This window comes from Hylobates moloch, unplaced genomic scaffold (genome assembly GCF_009828535.3).
Source record: "Hylobates moloch isolate HMO894 unplaced genomic scaffold, HMol_V3 SCAFFOLD_5, whole genome shotgun sequence".
Classification (NCBI taxonomy): Eukaryota; Metazoa; Chordata; class Mammalia; order Primates; family Hylobatidae; genus Hylobates; species Hylobates moloch.
In genome coordinates, this window is record NW_026652280.1 from 68,308,967 (window position 1) to 68,328,464 (window position 19,498).

General features: G+C 39.8%; 1 protein-coding gene and 1 pseudogene across 1 annotated transcript in view; one reads left to right on the forward strand and one right to left on the reverse strand.

Annotated features, from left to right (window-relative positions):
• Positions 1-19,498, forward strand: part of RALBP1 (ralA binding protein 1) — a 66,119-nt gene that overhangs the window by 39,079 nt on the left and 7,542 nt on the right. The window contains exons 2-6 of the mRNA XM_032152812.2: positions 3,756-4,054; positions 7,596-8,054; positions 12,916-13,265; positions 15,358-15,519; positions 16,507-16,638. Coding sequence (XP_032008703.1) covers positions 3,811-4,054; positions 7,596-8,054; positions 12,916-13,265; positions 15,358-15,519; positions 16,507-16,638 — 1,347 coding nt within the window. The 5' untranslated portion in view covers positions 3,756-3,810. The remainder of the gene's footprint in view (positions 1-3,755; positions 4,055-7,595; positions 8,055-12,915; positions 13,266-15,357; positions 15,520-16,506; positions 16,639-19,498) is intronic.
• Positions 8,867-9,008, reverse strand: LOC116470133 (U2 spliceosomal RNA; annotated as a pseudogene).

A 19,498-nucleotide genomic window follows, 5' to 3' on the forward strand; every position in this document is an offset into this window, starting at 1 on the left:
AGAGGAAGGCTGGATTCCTGGGAGAGAATGAGCAAAGACGGAGAAGCATACAATAACATGGTATCCGTGTGGGTGATATGTCTATAAGCAATTTTTTTTTTCTGGAGTGTAAAGCTGTGCTTCTGCCCCACAAGTTGTGTTTTAGCTTCCATGGACTTCAGCTCAGTTTCCTCATCTCTAATGTATAATTCCTGTTACCTTGTTGAACTCTAGGTCCTTTTCAATTCTCAACTCTTAGATGGTCAAAACTTCAATTAATAGGAAAAGAGAATGCACTTTTAAAAACTATAGCCAAGGCCGGGCCTGGTGGCTCACGCCTGTAGTCCTAGCACTTTGGGAGGCCGAGGTGGGCGGATCACAAGGTCAGGAGATCGAGACCATCCTGGCTAACATGGTGAAATCCTGTCTGTACTAAAAATACAAAAAAAAATTAGCCTGGCATGGTGGCGGGCGCCTATAGTCCCAGCTACTTGGGCGGCTGAGGCAGGAGAATGGCATGAACCCGGGAGGCAGAGCTTGCAGTGAGCTGAGATCGTGCCACTGCACTCCAGCCTGGGCGACAGAGTGAGTCTCAAAAAAAAAAAAAAGATAGCCAAGACCGGGCATGGTGGCTCACACCTATAAGCCCAGCACTTTGGAGGCCAAGGTTGGTGGATCACCCGAGGTCAGGAGTTCGAGACCAGCCTGGCCAACATGGTGTAACACCGTATCTACTAAAAATACAAAAATTAGCCAGGTGTGGTGGTGTGCATCTGTAATCCCAGCTACTCGGGAAGCTGAGGCAGGAGAATCACATGAACCCAGGAGGCAGAGGTTTAGTGAACCAAGAGCACGCCACTGCACTCCTGCCTGGGCAACAAGAACGAGACTCCATCTCAAAAAAGCAAAAACAAAAATCAAAATGATAGCCAAAAGTCAGGGCCTATTAAGAAAAACAGACTTATACTGATGCTTATTGATCCTTCAGTGAAAACTTTTTTTGTTTTTAATATTTTTTTTCTGATTATGTAAGCAATAGTGCATATTGGGTAGAAAATTTATAAAATGCAGAAAAACAAAAAGAAAGTTTAGACCAGTCATAATCTTATAATTCAGAGATAATTGTTATTAATATCCTGTTATTTTATGCATATATTTATATATTTAAATTGATACGCTGTAAATAAAATTGCTTTTTCCTCACATCATTAAATATTGTCAACAACATGATTTTTAATGCTGCATAATTTTTACAGGATCAAAAAATAATTCTTTTTTTTTTTTTAATTTGAGACAGGGTCTCACTCTGCCACCCAGGCTGGAGTGCAGTGGTGCAATCTCAGCTCTCTGTAACCTCCATCTCCTGAATTTAGGTGATCCTCCCACCTCAGCCTCCCAAGTGGCTAGGACTATAGGCATGTATCACTACACTCAGCTAATTTTTTTTTTATTATACTTTAAGTTCTAGGGTACATGTGCATAACTTGCAGGTTTGTTACATATGTATACGTGTGCCATGTTGCTGTGCTGCACCCATTAACTCGTCATTTACATTAGGTATATCTCCTAATGCTATCCCTCCCCTCTCCCCCAACCCCACCACAGGTCCCAGTGTGTGGTGTTCCCCATCCTGTGTCCAAGTGTTCTTATTGTTTGATTCCCACCTATGAGTGAGAACATGCATACGCCCAGCTAATTTTTTGTGTTGTTTTTTTAGAGACAAAGTTTCGCCGTGTTGCCCAGGCTGGTCTCAGACTCCTAGGCTTGAGTGATCCACCCACCTTGGCCTCCCAGAGCCCTGGGATTAGAGGCATGAGCCACCGTGCCAGGCCCCTTTTCATTTTTTTAAGTGTTAAGTAATATATAGACATGGCGAGGTTCAAACTATATGGAAAGGTTACAATGGAAAGAATTACTTTCAGAAATACCTTCTGACGCTTCCAAGAGTTAACAGTAATTAACCGTTTCTTACCTGCTTTCAGAAACTCTGTGTGTGTGTGTGTGTGTGTGTGTGTGTGTGTGTGTGTGTGTGACTTCATAGCCTATTATTTGGATAAACCATAGTTTAATCAGTATTCTATTGATAGCATTTTAGATTATCTTGTTTTTTGTTTTTACAGTACTGCAGTAAATATTTTCTTGCATATATCTTTGCATTTTTGTGAAAGTATTTCTGAAGAATAATTTCCTAAAAGCAGAATTCCTGGATCAAAGAGAATAGATTTAAAATTTTAATAGCTACGATAAGATTGCTTTTTAAAAAGGATCATGTTATACTTCTACCATTAGTAGGTGTTCTCATGAGTCTTGTTTTCTCTATCCTTACCATCATAATGGATCTTATATGTGCCATTTTGTTCTTTGCCACTCTCGTATTAGAAAAGTGATAGCTCATTGTTTAAAAAATTATAATTGAAGTTGAATATTGTTTCCACTCATTTTTTAGCCACTTTTCTGTGAACTGCCTGTTCACATCCTTTGTCTGGTTCTCTTAATTTGTTGCTATTTTCATTAATTTGTTAATAACTCTTTGCTTTTTAAAGAAATTACCTCTCCTAATTTGCAACTTTTTTTTTTTCCACATTTGCTTGTCCTTTGACTTAGTTTATGGTCTCAGAATTGTCACTTGTGGCTTGTGGATTTTTTAAATTGTAAAGTTAACATTTAAAGTGAGTGCAAAGAGAGGCCGGGCACGGTGGCTCACACCTGTAATCCCAGCACTTCGGGAGGCCAAGGCGGGTGACTCACCCGAGGCCAGGAGTTCGAGACCAGCCTAACCAATATGGTGAAACCCCATCTCTACTGAAAATACAAAAAATTAGCTGGATGTGGTGGCAGGCGCCTGTAATCCCAGCTACTCAGGAGCCTGAGGCAGGAGAATCACTTGAACCTGGGAGGCGGAGGTTGCAGTGAGCCAAGATCGCGCCATTACATTCCAGCCTGGGCAACAAGAGCAAAATTCCATCTCAAAAAAAGTAAAAAAAATAAATGAGCGCAAAGAGAAAAAGTGATTCTGATAGTATTTCAAATGAATATCATAATGACATTAAAGAGGAATAAGAATCCAAGTAACTTTTAAACGCAGTACTTTGTGTACCTACCATCTAAAGAAGGGAAAAAATGCAAACAAATTTTGAACTCCTCTTACATTTGTCCTTTGTAGTATCTGTTGTAGTAAAACTATTTTGCATGTATTTTAGGATTGATTAAATGAGGGTTCCTTCATTTCTTTTAGCATAACTGCAGTACAAAAATATAGTTATTATCAATACATAAGCTGTATATAAAATTGCATGCATAGTAGAATCAGTGGTCTGTAATTATGTGAATCATTAAATATATCAATTATAAAATTTAATTACGATGTGAACTGTTCATGTGTAGTTATAAAGTCATCTTTGTAACTTATTTATAGTTGTTTAGTCATAAAGCAAAATAGTAAGATTTTATGTTGGGGAGCAGTCAAAATGAAGCACTTTAGAATGATGAGTGTTTTTTTTTTTTTTTTAAATAATTCCATATTCTACTTTGAGAACTCTACCTCTGATTTTCATTTGATTTATTTTTTGAATACTTGAAGATCCCAGTGCTTTCAACTCTGAGAACTGAAATGTGTGATGCATGGAATGTATCTTGAGATAATAAAATGAAAGAGTATTTTACAAGAGGGATTGTGGAGAAAATATTTTCGATTTGTAAATGCTGTGCTGTATATTTGTGGTGTTTTCGTTCCTTGGTGTTAGGTGACTCTGCTAATGTTTTTTCTCTTGGTGCAGGTGTAATGGATAGGTAACAGAGAAGACCTCGTCCCTTCCTAGTCAGGGCATCAGCATGACTGAGTGCTTCCTGCCCCCCACCAGCAGCCCCAGTGAACACCGCAGGGTGGAGCATGGCAGCGGGCTTACCCGGACCCCCAGCTCTGAAGAGATCAGCCCTACTAAGTTTCCTGGATTGTACCGCACTGGCGAGCCCTCACCTCCCCATGACATCCTCCATGAGCCTCCTGATATAGTGTCTGATGATGAGAAAGATCATGGGAAGAAAAAAGGGAAATTTAAGAAAAAGGAAAAGAGGAGTAAGTGCCATTTTTCCTATGCCTAGATATTTTTTTTTATTTTATTTTACTTTATTTTATTATTATTTTTTGGGACAGAGTCTTGCTCTGTTGCCCAGGTTGGAATGCAGTGGCACAATCTCAGCTCACTGCAACCTCCGCCTCCAGGTTCAAACAATTCTCATGTCTTAGTCTCCCGAGTAGCTGGGACTACAGGTGTGCGCCACCATGCCCAGCTAATTTTTGTGTTTTTAGTAGAGACAGGGTTTTGTCATGTTGGCCAGGCTGGTCTTGAACTCCTGACCTTAAGTGATCTACCCACCTCGGCTTCCCAAAGTGCTGGGATTACAGGCGTGAGCCACTATGCCTGGCCTAGATATATTTTAAATAAACTTCCACTCTAATTACATGTACCAGCTGTCTTCTGGAACCATGTCAAGACAGAGATTCTTGTTTGATTTTTCTGTTCTTTATTTTTCAGGGTCTCAGTTTTTGTATATTAGAGTTGTATTTTGGGGTCTTAATCTCACAAATAAAAATACTGAGTTTCCAGAAATGGAAAAGTTTTCTAGTGGATATTTCCTGAAGTAATAATTCAAAATAATGTCTAGAAAGATATTAAGCTGGCCACAGTGGCCTACACCTATAATCTTGGCACTTTGGGAGGCTGAGATGGGAGGATTGCTTGAAGTCAGAAGTTCAAGAGCCTGAGAAACAAAAATTTAAACCATTAGCTGAGCATGGTGATGTGTGCCTGTAGTCACAGCTACTTAGGAGGCTAGGAGATTGAGCCTGCAGTGAGCTATGCTTGCACCACTGTAGTCCAACCTGGGTGACAGAGTGAGACTCTGTCCTCTCCTCCGCTGAAGCCCCACCCAAAAAAAGGTAGATACTGGAATTTTCCCCTTAAAGCATCTTACTTTTCTTGGGTAGGTCATGTCTGCTATTTGGGGTACACTTTATTGGAACCTTCAATAAAGTAGTTATTTATCTTAAGCAAATACCATGATACATTCCATTTGAGGTCCTATTCAGTAGAGAGGATGAATCATTTGAGCATAGCTTTTTAGTATGTTAAAAGCAAATAAGGTGAGTTATTTTAAGTATCCCTTATTTTGGACTTCATGATATTTTAAATTGATTTGTTTTTGAAGGATTACACAGAGTACACAAATTGTATACAACCTGATGAGTGGATATGCCTGTGTAACCACTACAAGGATCTGGAAATAGAGCATTATCAATTTTCTTTTGCTGCCTCTTTAAAGGGAATCACCTACCCCTCCCATAAGTAAACTTCTTTTATTGTTGGTTGATGCTGCCTGATTTTAAACTTATGCATACTTCTATTTGTGTCTAGTTTCTTTTGCCCAATATTATATGTTAAAAATAAAACTTTTAGACAAGCTAAATTTAATGGGATTTTTTTTTCTTTTGTGTTTTTATTTTGAGACAGAGTCTTGCTCTGTTGCTCAGGCTGTAGTGCAATAGTGCGATCACGGGTCACTGCAACCTCGGCCTTCCAGGTTCAAGTGATTCTCCTGCCTCAGCCTCCCAAATAGGTGGGATTACAGGCACCCGCCACCATGCCTGGCTAATTTTTGTATTTTTAGTAGAGACAGGGTTTCACCATGTTGGCGAGGCTGGTCTCGAACTCTTGACCTCAAGTGATCCACCCACCTCAGCCTCCCAAAGTGCTGGGATTACAGGTGTGAGCCACCCCGCCTCGCCAGTTTAACAGAGTTTAATTGAGCAAAGAACGATTAGGGAATCCAGTAGCCCCTAAACCAGAATAGGTTTAGAGTGACTCTGGGGCTGCCACATGGTCTCATACTATTTATGGACAGAAAATGTAAAGTGACACACAGAAAACAGAAGTGAGGTACATAAACAGCTGGATTGGTTATAGCATGGCATTGGCCTTATTTGAGCAGTTTGAACAGTTGCCCCCCTGTGATTGGCCGAAACTCTGTAATTGGTACAAGAGTAGATTACAGTCTGTGTACACATCCAGTTAGGTTACAGTTCACTATGTTCAGAGAAACCTTCAGGCCAGACTTAAAATACATGAGGAGGCAGCTTTAACTTAACATGTTCGTTAGATTCATTCATGTTATTCCATGTGGCAGTAATTTGTTCATCTTTGCACTAGATATTGTTTCATTGCATTATATGTTAGTTTATTAATCTGTTCTACTTTTGTTGCTTGTTTGGGTGGTTTTCAGTTTTTGACTGTTATGAATAGTGCTTCTGTGGTGTACATGTTTTTGTATTTCTGTTATGTTTATGCCTGGGAGTGGAATTGCTCATTTGTAGGCCATGTGTATTTCAGCTTCAGTAGATCCCTGCAAAACAGTCTTCCAGAATGCTTGTACCAGTTTACCTTCTCACCAGCAATGTATGAACATTCCACTTGCTAAAGCATCATGGTATTTTGTCCTTAAGATTCTTGCCATTCTGCTTGGTGTGGGGTACATGGTATTTTAGTTAGAGGGTAACAAGAAATAGCTGTTATCTTTTATATAATAGCTTGCAAGGTAGCTAGCTAAGGAAAAGAATTAGGAGAGTTACAGATATTAAAAAAAAAAAAAAAAAAACTATGACAACTCTGACATGGGTGGTAAAGCAATTGGGCACATTTGTCAGTGTGTGAAAACCAGAGGTTTCTGATGCAGGGAAGTGGGCCCAGTGGATTTGGCCACCATCTAAAGAAGAGGGAATTTCCCAGGTCAATCCTCTACTTAAATGAGTCTGCAGTTCCTGCTGCAGTCTCCATAAAGAACCTAGCAGCTGGTGACAGGAGAGTGAAGTGTCATAGGAGAATAACTGAAGCACATAAACAGTAGTGCAGTTCGTCATGCTTTGAGATTGCCCAAAGTTATAGGCACCACTTAGTTGAAAAAGCTAGGGTAGGTAAAGTGAACACAGGTTGAGTATCCCTATTCTGAAAATCCAAAATGCTACAAAGTCTGAATCTTTTTGAGCACTGGTGTGACACTCAGAGGAAATGCTCATTGGAGGATTTTGGATTTCAGACTTTTTGGGTTAGAGATGTTGAACTGGTATAATGCAAATATCCAGAAAAATCTGAAATTTGAAACACTTCGGGTCTCAAGTATTTCAGATAAGGGATACTCAACCCATAGTATGTTAGAGGACATGACTCACATGATGAAAGGATGCTCACTCTACTTTAGAAAAGGATTCATTCCAATAGCTCTCTATGTAGAGCCTTTCAGGTGTATCTCTAATGTTTGGTTTGCCTGAATTCCACTTACACACGTATATAATATAAAACCTGTTTCCCCTCCTAATACTGTAAGGATGATAACTGCTATCTATTTGTCCCCCTCTTGTGGTCAAGAGATGTCACTGCAACATCTCTTTTTGAGAAGAAACCCATTTCTTTGCTGGGAGTGCCCAGGAGGAATTGGCCAAGAAGTGAAAAGTTAGATTAGCTGGTGCCGGGTGGCACCGTTTTTTGGTTCTGTTTTTAGAAAGCATATGGACAGTTTGACATTAAACAAACATATAACTTACACTGTCTCTGTTTCTTTGGCAGCTGAAGGCTATGCAGCCTTTCAGGAAGATAGCTCTGGAGATGAGGCAGAAAGTCCTTCTAAAATGAAGAGGTCCAAGGGAATCCATGTTTTCAAGAAGCCCAGCTTTTCTAAAAAGAAGGAAAAGGATTTTAAAATAAAAGAGAAACCCAAAGAAGAAAAGCATAAAGAAGAAAAGCACAAAGAAGAAAAACATAAAGAGAAGAAGTCGAAAGACTTGACAGCAGCTGATGTTGTTAAACAGTGGAAGGAAAAGAAGAAAAAGAAAAAGCCAATTCAGGAGCCAGAGGTGCCTCAGATTGATGTTCCAAATCTCAAACCCATTTTTGGAATTCCTTTGGCTGATGCAGTAGAGAGGACCATGATGTATGATGGCATTCGGCTGCCAGCCGTTTTCCGTGAATGTATAGATTATGTAGAGAAGTATGGTATGAAGTGTGAAGGCATCTACAGAGTATCAGGTACTGGGAATGTGCACTTCACTTGATGGTTTTTAATAATAACTTCACTTTCATTTTTCAAAGGAAGAAAAAATATTGTGAGGAAAATTTGGCCTGGATCCTAAGCCTTATTCATTTCCTTGATCCTCCCAGTTGCACAAAAATCCACCCCTCTCCCCAGCCTTTCTTTGGTGTTCTGATGTTTGTTATTTTTATATTTCCTTCCATTAGGAGGATTTCACGTTAGTTGTTCATAGCTTGCAGCAGCCAGTACTAAAACAAAGTGAAGTATACTGGCAGCGTTGCTTAACAGGGCTGCATTCAGACCCTGCTTTTTTTTCTTTTGTTTGTTTGTTTTTTTGAGACAGAGTCTGGCTGTGTTGCCCAGGCTGGAGTGCAGTGGCGTGATCTCGGCTTACTGCAACCTCTGCCTCCTGGGTTCAAGCGATTCTCCTGCCTCAGCCTCCCAAGTAGCTGGGATTACAGGCGCCTGCCGCCACACCCAGCTTATTTTTGTATTTTTAGTAGAGGCAGGGTTTCACCATGTTGGCCAGGCTGGTCTTGAACCCCTGACCTCAGATGATCTGCCCTCCTCGGCCTCCCAAAGTGCTGGGATTACAGGTGTGAGCCACCACTCCCAGGTGCCTGCTTTTTTTTTTTTTTTTTCTTTCCTCTCTAAGCAGAGGCTCAGTGGTATGAGGGCCATCAGCAAGAAAAGAAAGGTTAACTGTGTGAAGGAAGCTTCTTGGCCAAGAGACACGTTTATGGACACAGTCATATTATGCATTTCCTTAGCTTAGCTAAGAGGCATAACATGGTTTTGGTTTTTGTTTTCTTGGTGCACAGTTCTTGGAGTTAGTGCAATACCCGGTCAATACATGGAGTGGTCCAAGCAAGCTTCTGTTCCATCTCCCTGCTCCAGAAATCCTAGAACAGATACTACACCCGACTTTAGCCAAAAGACCAAGAAGCAGTAAATGTTTAGGCCCCATATGTGAATGCTTTGGTCAGCTACATGCAACTATTACATATATTAGCAAAGTGGATTTTCTATTTATCTTTATTCCATATATATACAAATTAAATTTCATACTTGGCAAGAATGGTTTTTGATTGGGTATCTAAATCAAGCAATATGTTTATTATTTAAAAGTAAAAAAGATTTCTTAGAAAGCGGTATGACTTTTATACCAGGATAGGATGAAAGCCCTGACCTGTAGCAGCATCTGTGTTCCAAATTATTACATTCCCATTATTCAGTGTCTTGGTACCTCATCAGTTTCTGTTTAGAGATTTATTTTATAAAATTAATTGTTGGCTGAGGCAGGAGGATCACTTGAACCCAGGAGTTTGAGGCTGCAGTGAGCCATGATCGTACCACTGCACTCCATCCAGGGCAAGAGTGAGACCTTGTCTCAAAACTAATAATAATAATACTTGTTGGTCACAAGTATTTTCATGATGAGTTGTTAAGTCATACACATGTAGAATATATAGAGAGATTAGACTTAGTTTTTTCATTTAATTGGTTCATATGCAATTCTAGAAGGTAGATTTGACACTTAAGTTTTGCTGAGAAAGGGCAGATATTTTTGATAATTGGGAAAACTGTTACATAATCCACTAGATTACATGCCATTATTTAAGAGTATTTTGGCTAAAATGTTACTTTTTTATAGAAAATGAAATAAATTAGGCATTGAATTTGAGTTTATAACTCCTTAGTATTATATAAATATATTTAAACAAATATTTGATTTTTATGAATAATTGGCTAGGCATGGTAGCTCATGCCTGTAATCCCGGCACTTTGGGAAGCCGAGGTGGGCGGATCACGAGGTCAGGAGATTGAGACCATCCTGGCCAACATGGCGAAACCCTGTCTGTACTAAAATACAAAAAGTTAGCCAGGCATGGTGGCGCACGCCTGTAGTCCCAGCTGCTTGGGAGGCTGAGGCAGGGGAATAACTTGAACCCAGGAGGCAGAGGTTGTAGTGAGCAAAGATCGCGCCACTGCACTCCAGCCTGGCAACAGAGCAAGACTCTGTCTCAAAAAATAAAAAAAAAAAATAATAATAATATACTGAATTGATTTTTAAACATTTAAACATTAATAACATAAGTTGCTTCTCTCACATGGTCTTAGTAGCCATGAATTAGTTTTGTTTTGGGTAAAAGTTTTTCTGAAAATTTTCTACAGCTTTGTTCAAAGGATTCTTTTTCTCTCTGACCTACTTTTAAAGTCTGCATTTTTTTTGGAAATTCAGTCATAGAACTCCTCTTCTCTGTGTGTAAAAGCATTCAGACAGAGCTGCTGCCCATCATTGCAACAGCTAGGGGCTGAGCTCCTGCTCTGCTGAGTTTTGGGTTTATTCTCTAACCTGTGGCAGTGTGCTGTAGTCAGCCCGACTTACACTACTGTCATGGACAGTGCTAATAATAATACTGCCTTTTGCTGGAGATGTTAGTTCTCACTTATTCATTTTAAGACCTTTTGCTGGAAGTTTTAGTTCTTGCTTATCTAATTTTAAACGAATATGAAAGACAATTTAAGTGATTTTATACATTTTAATTTACTCATCTACATTTTCTGGTATTTTTTGGATTAAAGTGTACCCGTATGCTCTTTCTCTCTTTCTGTGGAACACTTCATTTGTAGTGTCCAATTTTTAAAGGAAAACATTTTGATAACAGTTTCAGAGTAATGGCAAACCAAACACACATTCTAATTGTCTACTTGTACAATTTGTTGGGTAGGTACTGTAGGGGGAAGAATTAAATATACATGAGGAAGAGAAAAAATCTTTGCCAAGAATTTCAGTTATTATCACTTATGGTTTGCCCATATTGTCATAAAAGTAAGAAAATGGGAATTATTTTCTGTCACAAAATACAAATTATATAAAAATAATAGTGTTATTTTTGTATTTTGTTATTGATTTTATTTTGTCAATACTGGATAAGTTACAGATTTATCATAATGCCATTAAAAGATTTTCACAAAGGATAAGGAATGCCAAAGTCCAGATGTAAGGAACCACTGTCAAGTGCTGTTCAGCTTAGAGGGCATTTACCCGTAGAAACTATCAGCGTTAATTTGTAGCTTGTTTCACATAATTGGCTGGAAGTGTTAAGTATTAAAAACAGCAAAAAACTACTTTGTGTTCTTCTGAGCAGTCGTTGTCACTAAATTACGTCACTTAATGCAGATTGTGCTAAAGACTTAAAATCTTATGTAATGTTTGAAAATCATTTGCTTTAGTTTCCTTTTGCTCAATAAGCAAAACAATTTGATTTTAGAAACCCAGACTTTATTTTTTTTTTGTTCCAGCTCTGTTCAGATTAAGGTTATACTTAAAGAATCCAAACTTTAAAATAGAAATTAGATGGGGATGATTTAATGGAGAATAATTTTCAAAGTGTTTGTTTGGGTAGCTAATTCACCCTTTGCAATTACAGTACAATATTTACACATAAAAAAGTAATTTACCCACAACTTTTTGGAACATACTTAGGTACACCAAGCCGCATTTTTTTGTTGTCAGTCTTGTGACTTGTTAGAAAAAGCAGCTGGCTGCCTGTGTAGAGCCAGACTTACACTTGGATTGTAGTTTAATTTTTGTCTTTGTACCTTTTTTTTTTTTTTTTTTTTGAGACAGAGTCTCACTTTTCACCCAGGCTGGAATACAGTGTGACCTCAGCTCACTGCAACCTCCACCTCCTGGGTTCAAGCGATTCTCCTGCCTCAGCCTCCTGAGTAGCTGGGAGTATAGGCACCCGCCACCATGCCCAGCTAATTTTTGTATTTTTAGTAGAGAGAGGGTTTCACCATGTTGGCCAGGCTGGTCTTGAACTCCCTACCTCAGGTGATCCACCCACCTCAGCCTCCCAAAGTACTGGGATTACAGGTGTGAGCCACCGTGTAATGTTTTTACATTAAAAACAAATTCCTGAATTAATGGGCATATTTGCTTAATATATCCATGGTTGCTTTGACTTTTGTTCTGACTGTTGAGCTTTTCAATTATCATTTAACTTTTGGTTAAATTCACTTTTAAAGTTAGTTTTTTGGGCTTTTTTTGTTTTTTGTTTTTAGATGAAGTCTTGCTCTGTCACCCAAGCTGGAGTGCAGTGGTGTGATCTCAGCTCACTGCAACCTGTGCCTCCCAGGTTCAAGTGATTGTCCTGCCCCAGCCTCCCAAGTAGCTGGGATTACAGGCGCACACCACCACGCCTGGCTAATTTTTGTATTTTTAGTAGAGACAGGTTTTCGCCATGTTAGCCAGGCTGGTGTTGGACTCCTGACCTCAAGTAATCCTCCTGCCTTGGCCTCCCAAAGTGCTGGGATTACAGGTGTGATCCATGGTGCCTGGCCTATTTTTAATTTTTAATTTTTTGAGACAGTGTCTTACTCTGTTGCCCAGGCTGGAGTACTGTGGTGCAATTATGGCTCACTGCAGCCTCAACCTCCCAGGCTCAAGTGATCCTCCCAACTCAGCCTCCCAAAGAACTTGGACCACAGGTGCATGCCACCATGCCCAGCTAATTTTTGTATTTTTTGTAGAGACAGGTTTTGACCATGTTGTCCAGCTAGTCTTGAATTCCTGGGCTCAAGCTATCTGCCTGCCTCAGCCTTCCAAAGTGCTAGGATTATGGGTGTGAGCCACTGCGCCCAGCCAAGTGTAGTCTTTCTTACCTGTTAGTGTTTACAGAGGAATTGTACGACCTTTGTGCAGATAAATATTTCATAACAAGAGGTTTGTTATTGGTCAGGTTGCTGTTCTCATCTCCCTAGCAAGGGTGGGTATAATGGTAAAGAAAGCCTGTGTGTTTGATTTTCTTTTCTCAGTATCTTCTCTCTTCTGAATTTGAATATTTTAAGGAATTAAATCAAAGGTGGATGAGCTAAAAGCAGCCTATGACCGGGAGGAGTCTACAAACTTGGAAGACTATGAGCCTAACACTGTAGCCAGTTTGCTGAAGCAGTATTTGCGAGACCTTCCAGAGAATTTGCTTACCAAAGAGCTTATGCCCAGATTTGAAGAGGCTTGTGGGAGGACCACGGAGACTGAGAAAGTGCAGGAATTCCAGCGTTTACTCAAAGAACTGCCAGAATGTAACTATCTTCTGATTTCTTGGCTCATTGTGCACATGGACCATGTCATCGCAAAGGAACTGGAAACAAAAATGAATATACAGAACATTTCTATAGTGCTCAGCCCAACTGTGCAGGTACATGGTCTTCTCTACACATATACACTGTGGTACTGACGTTGGGGAATTGGGGTAATTTTCTATTGCTGAGTCACATGTAAAGCAGTGAACTTGAGAAGATAGGTAATGGATTAGCTTGAATACAGGTCTTTTCCTTTCATAATTTGGACAGTGTCGACGTATAAGATAATGAACATCCTTGCCCTTTAGCTTGTAGTGATGTAATTTGAATGTGGTACAGTCTTTGATGTGAGTTTATAAACAAGACCTGATGACAAGGATCCTTCATTAGGGGAGGAGAAGCCCATGGCATCTACAGTTACAGAGTTCATGTGTAGAATTTTAGAGATGCCAGTTATTTCATCAATAGCATTATTGCTTCATTAGATCACAGACACACATCAAACTCAGGCACAAAGGGACCTGTCATTAATTGTTTGGTCAAAGATTTAGCCTGAGGATTTCATTCATAAGGATGGATCCTAGAGAGACATGTTACAGGCTCTGAGTCTGAGAAGGTACTTCAGGGAATTGGGTTGTGTGTTCATTGGTATCTTTTTATGACATACATACTTGGCTTTCCTTTATTGCTGCTCAGTTGGTGCTGTCATAGAGTATATGTTTTCTTTTAATTACAGTTATGATATTTTACTCAGGCCACTAAAAAGGGAGATGATAGGTTATATTTATTATCTTAAGCCCTCTTTTTGGCCAGTATTCTGAGTCACCACATAAATCACTGTCACTGTTATTAGAGTGTGTTTTCATTTACTAAAGAGTCTTTCAGTCAGGCGCGGTGGCTCACACCTTTAATGCGAGCACTTTAGGAGGCTGTGGCAGGAGGATAACTAGAGGCCAGGAGTTCAGCCTAGGCAACATAGCAAGACCCTGTCTCTACAAAAAAAATTAAAAATTAGCTGGGTGTGGTAGCATGTATGTGTAGTGCCAGTTACTTGGGAGGCTGAGGTAGGAGGATTGCTTGAGCCCAGCAGTGAGCTATGATCATGCCACTGTACTCCTCTCTGGGTGACAGAGCAAGATTTTATCTCTAAAAAATAAAGATTCTTCTGTTACTCATTGATTACACTTTGAAAGCAAAATGTTTCTCAGATTTTAGTTTGATCATTAGGATTTCAGGATCTGGTAAATATTACATTGATACTTAATATTACTATAATATAATAGAGATGGTTGTATCATAGAAGAGTCAAGTGTGTTGTAAGAGTAAGTTTTAGGTAGGAAATAATTTCTCGTAGTAGCTTTTCAGCCAACCTAATGCCCTGGCCTCCTAGCATGTGAACATCCATACTTAAATGCTGGCTGTGTCCGGGTATTTGTTTCTGGAGTGAGGGCTTTCAACCTCAAGCCAGCTTTACTACTGTGGTGTTCCCACTTCCCTCACGGTCCTCATTCAGCCCATTGTATCTGTTAAAATGTCTCAAAGTAAGTTGAAAATAAAGAACATAAGATGTTTTAGCTGGGCATGGTGGCTCACGCCTGTAGTCGCAGCACTTTGGGAGGCTAAGGTGGGTAGATCATTTGAGGTCAGCAGTTCGAGACCAGCCTGGCCAACATGGTGAAACTCTGTCTCTACTGAAAATACAAAAAAATCAGCCAGGCGTGGTGGCACACGCCTGTAATCCCAGCTTACCAGGGAAGCTGAGGCAGGAAAATCGCTTGAACCCGTGAGGTGGAGGTTGCAGTGAGCTGAGATTGTGCCACTGCACTCTAGCCTGGGCTACAGAGCGAGGCTCCATCTCAAAAAACAAACAACAACAACAACAACAACAACAACAACAACAAAATAAGATGTTTTAATCAGTTAATATTGTAGTGATAGAAAAAATAAACAAATGGATGGCATCAACTTCTCTATCCTTTTCTTGGGTTTTTTTGCCTTCAGTTCTTTCTGGTGCTTGAATACATGATTTAACTCATATTTTACCATTTTCTTCTTAAATTGGCCATTAACTAGCAAAGACTGTGTTGTCATTACTGGGTAGAATTTTCTTTATATGTCCAGGATTAAAGGATATATTATGTAATAGACACAAATAAGTGAAATAGAATGATAGTTTTAATGGTTTTCTTGTAAATCTTTTTTTCTTAGATCAGCAATCGAGTCCTGTATGTGTTTTTCACGCATGTGCAAGAACTCTTTGGAAATGTGGTACTAAAGCAAGTGACAAAACCTCTGCGATGGTCTAACATGGCCACGATGCCCACGCTGCCAGAGACCCAGGCAGGCATCAAGGAGGAGATCAGGAGACAGGTGTGTGCACCCTGCCTGCCACAGCCTGCCTCTGCATTGGCCGTCATGGAGTCCAGTGGTGATGGGCTCTTGTTTCCTGAACACTTTCTGTGTGTCTGGAGCTATGTTAGGCACACTGGAGTCAGAAATTCCCATCCGGTTCTGTTTCATGCCAAATAAATGGGAATACCATGGTGGAAAGAGCATAGTTTTTGGAATCAAAAGACCTGGCTTTAAATTCTTGCTCTGATCTTAGTTAACTGATTTTAGGCGAATTCTTAACCACCTTAAGCACTGGTGTTGTTGCTTTAAAATGGACCCTCTTGTAGGATTGATGTGAAGATTACCACAAATGAGATAATACGTGAAACATGCCAGGCACGTTGTAAATAGTCTAAAAATGTTTGCTTTTTCTGGGCAAGGTTGGTGTCATCAGCCATATTTTATAGATAAGAATATTATAATTCAGGGAAGTTAAGTAACTTACCCTGTGTGACATGATTACTAATTACAGACCCAAGATTTGAGCCCAAATCCTGGGATTTTTTACTATGCTATTTTGATGGAAGTAACAGTGCCGTGTGTGTGTGTGTGTGTGTGTGTGTGTGTGTGTGTGTGTGTGTGTAATAAATTCAAGACTAAATAAGAAAGTTAATTACATTTGATTATTTATTTGCATGCAATTTATCAAACCCCTGCTTGCTTTTCTTCCCTTGTATCTGCCCTGAGCTCCCAATTCTTACTAGTTAATAATGATAACATTGGAGATGGGGATGTGGATTAAGTATTATTGAACCAATACAAATTAGTGAATAATTCATAGGCAAAACAATAAGAATGATTTTTCAATCATATCTTCAAAAAAATAATTAGTACCATTATTTTACTCTAATGAAATAAAGGATAATTGAAAAATAGTTGATTCTTCATCTTTAGAAATTGCACATGTTGTTAGTTTAAGATAAGAGGATATGAAATGCAACTTGGTGTGTGGCATTTGCTTTCTAGGAGTTTCTTTTGAATTGTTTACATCGAGATCTGCAGGGTGGGATAAAGGATTTGTCTAAAGAAGAAAGATTATGGGAAGTACAAAGAATTTTGACAGCCCTCAAAAGAAAACTGAGAGAAGCTAAAAGACAGGTGAGTTATTATTTTGATACCTAATGTTTATAATAGAACGTGTTTGAGTCTTTTATGTACTTTATGTACTCTTTTTTTTTTCTTCTTTCTTTTTTCTTTTGATGTTGACCAGGCTGGTCTCAAACTCTTGGCCTCAAGTAATCTTCCCACCTCGGCCTCCCCCATAGTGCTGGGATTACAGACATGAGCCACCACGCCCAGCCCAAGTTCTTTCTGTTAAGAATATTGTATCTATAGTATAGATAATGTCACTTGAAGTGAACTTCTCTGGTGGGACATTTATTCACTAAAATGTTTCTAGTCCTATATTATTGATATTGCAGCCTAGTGTCAGTCACATGTTTCAGTGCAATCTAGAAAGTTTTTTTTTTTTTTTTTTTTTTTTTTTTGACAGGTCTTGCTCTATCACCCAGGCTGGAGTGCAGTGGCACGATAATGGCTCACTGTAGCCTTGACCTCCTGGGCTCAAGGGATCCTCCCACCTCAGCCTCCTGAGTAGCTGGGACTACAGGTGTGCACCACCATGCTCGGCTCATTTTTTATTGTTTGTAGAAATGGGTTCTTGTTATGTTGCCCAGACTGGTCTCAAACTTCTGGGCTCAAGCAGTCCTCCCACCTCCCAAAGTGCTAGGATTATAGGCATAAGCCACCATGCCTGGCCTAGAAAGTTTTGTTTTAATTAAAAATGATTTTACTAAAAAATTTGTCATTTCCTGCTTGGTTATACCTGTAAACAGGGCTTTCTACGGATGAAAAGCAGGCTGGATGGTGACACACCTTTGGGGACTGCTGGGGAATTTAAGGCATTTAGAATTTGTCAGCTCTTTGGAAATGTAGTAAGGAGGGTCACCTGGAAGGCCCTGAAGATCAGGAGAGATTCTATTTATGTAATAATAAGAAGAGTGGCGTGCAATACCTGATGAGTTTAGGGTATGCCAGTCAGACTTTTGAGTTCCCTCTTGTTTAGTGTGTGTTGCTTGGTTCTGGGACTTTGAGTGTACCAGCCACAGCAACAGTAAAATCCCAGATCTCTGGATCACCTTAAAATCCACATTGCAGATCAACCGCAGCATCTAAACAGCACATCCAAGGAACATTAGTTAGCCCTTGCCTGAATTGGGGAACATGATAGTAGGTCTCTGTTGTGGTTGTGTTAAAGAGACAAAGGCAACTCGAATACTTCTGTTTCTTTGAGGTTAGAGATTTGTATTCATGTGGAGGATAGCTTTGTCAGATGGGGCGCATTCATGGGACTTTTACATGTGCACTCCAGGATACGTAATCTAGCAGAAGCCCTCTGCGTATTTTTCTTCCTTCTTTTTCCTAGCTCACTAGGTTATCTATCTCTTGCTTCCTTTACGTGTTTTTTTTGTTGTTGGTGTTGCTGTTAAAATTTTCCCTTCATGTCTCAGCCTAGAATCAGGTATTAGAGATGGACCTCTCAGGCTTCAGGGGCAAATTGTAATTGTTAATCATATGGCATTGCCAGTCAGCCTTTAAATGAAGAGTCCCCTGACTGACCTAGGACAGGGTGATGGAGGTTTGGCTTTTGTTTCTCTTGCTTCTACATCTTGCCTAAAATAAAGGAATCATGGTATAGCAGCCAGAACCAATATAAAAATGGATGGATTAACTTTGCTTTACTGATTTTCCCAATGCTATGTTTTCACGCCAGCTCATTAATTCACAAAATGCACAAAAGATTCTACAAAAGTCTAATGTATTTTTATGTATTAGCAATGCACAATTGGATATTGAACCTAAAAAAAAAGGAGACCTAGGTAAATGGAAAGATAAATCATGCATGTGGTACAGAAGATTCAATATTATTAAGATGTTAGATTTTCACAAATTTCAACTTTGAGGAATAAATGACTTTTAAAGACAGAAGTAATATAACATCATATTAACAGACTAAAAATAAGAAAAGCCCACAACATCATATCAGTAGATGCAGAAAAAGATTTAGTAGAATTCAATACTTATTCATGATAAAACTCCCAGCAGATAACTTTCTCAGCCTGATAAAGGACATCTACAAAGACTCTACAATTATCATACTTAATAGTGAAAGATGGCCGGGCGCGGTGGCTTACGCCTGTAATCCCAGCACTTTGGGAGGCCGAGGCGGGCGGGTCACGAGGTCAGGAGATCGAGACCATCCTGGCTAACACGGTGAAACCCTGTCTCTACTAAAAATACAAAAAATTAGCTGGGCGAGGTGGCGGGTGCCTGTAGTCCCAGCTACTCGGGAGGCTGAGGCAGAAGAATGGCGTGAACCCCACAGGGCGGAGCCTGCAGTGAGCCGAAATCGTGCCACTGCACTCTAGCCTGGGCGACAGTGAGACTCCGTCTCAAAAAAAAAAAAAAGAAAAAGATTGGTGTACACTGCAGGGATTTCTGCTGTTACCACCTCTATTCAGCATTGTACTGGACGTTCTAGCCAGTGGCAATAAAGCAAGAAAAAAGACATGCATATTGGAGAGAAATAAGTTTTTATTTTTGGATAACATGATTATCTGCTGAGACCAGCTTGGTCGGGGAGACCCTAACCCAGTGGTGCTAGAGGAATTAAAAGACACACACACAGAAATATAGAGGTGTGGATTGGGAAATCAGGGGTCTCACGGCCTTCAGAGCTGACAGCCACACACAGAAATAGGGAGGTGTGGAGTCTCAGCCTTCAGAGCTGAGAGCCTCTTATTGATAGCAAGCCAGTGATAAGCATTGTTCCCATAGATTATAGATTAACTAAAAGTATTCCATATGGGAAATAAAGGGATGGGCCGAAGGGATGTGTTCTGGCTAGTTACCTGCAGCAGGAGCATGTCCTTAAGGCACAGATCGCTCTTGCTATTGT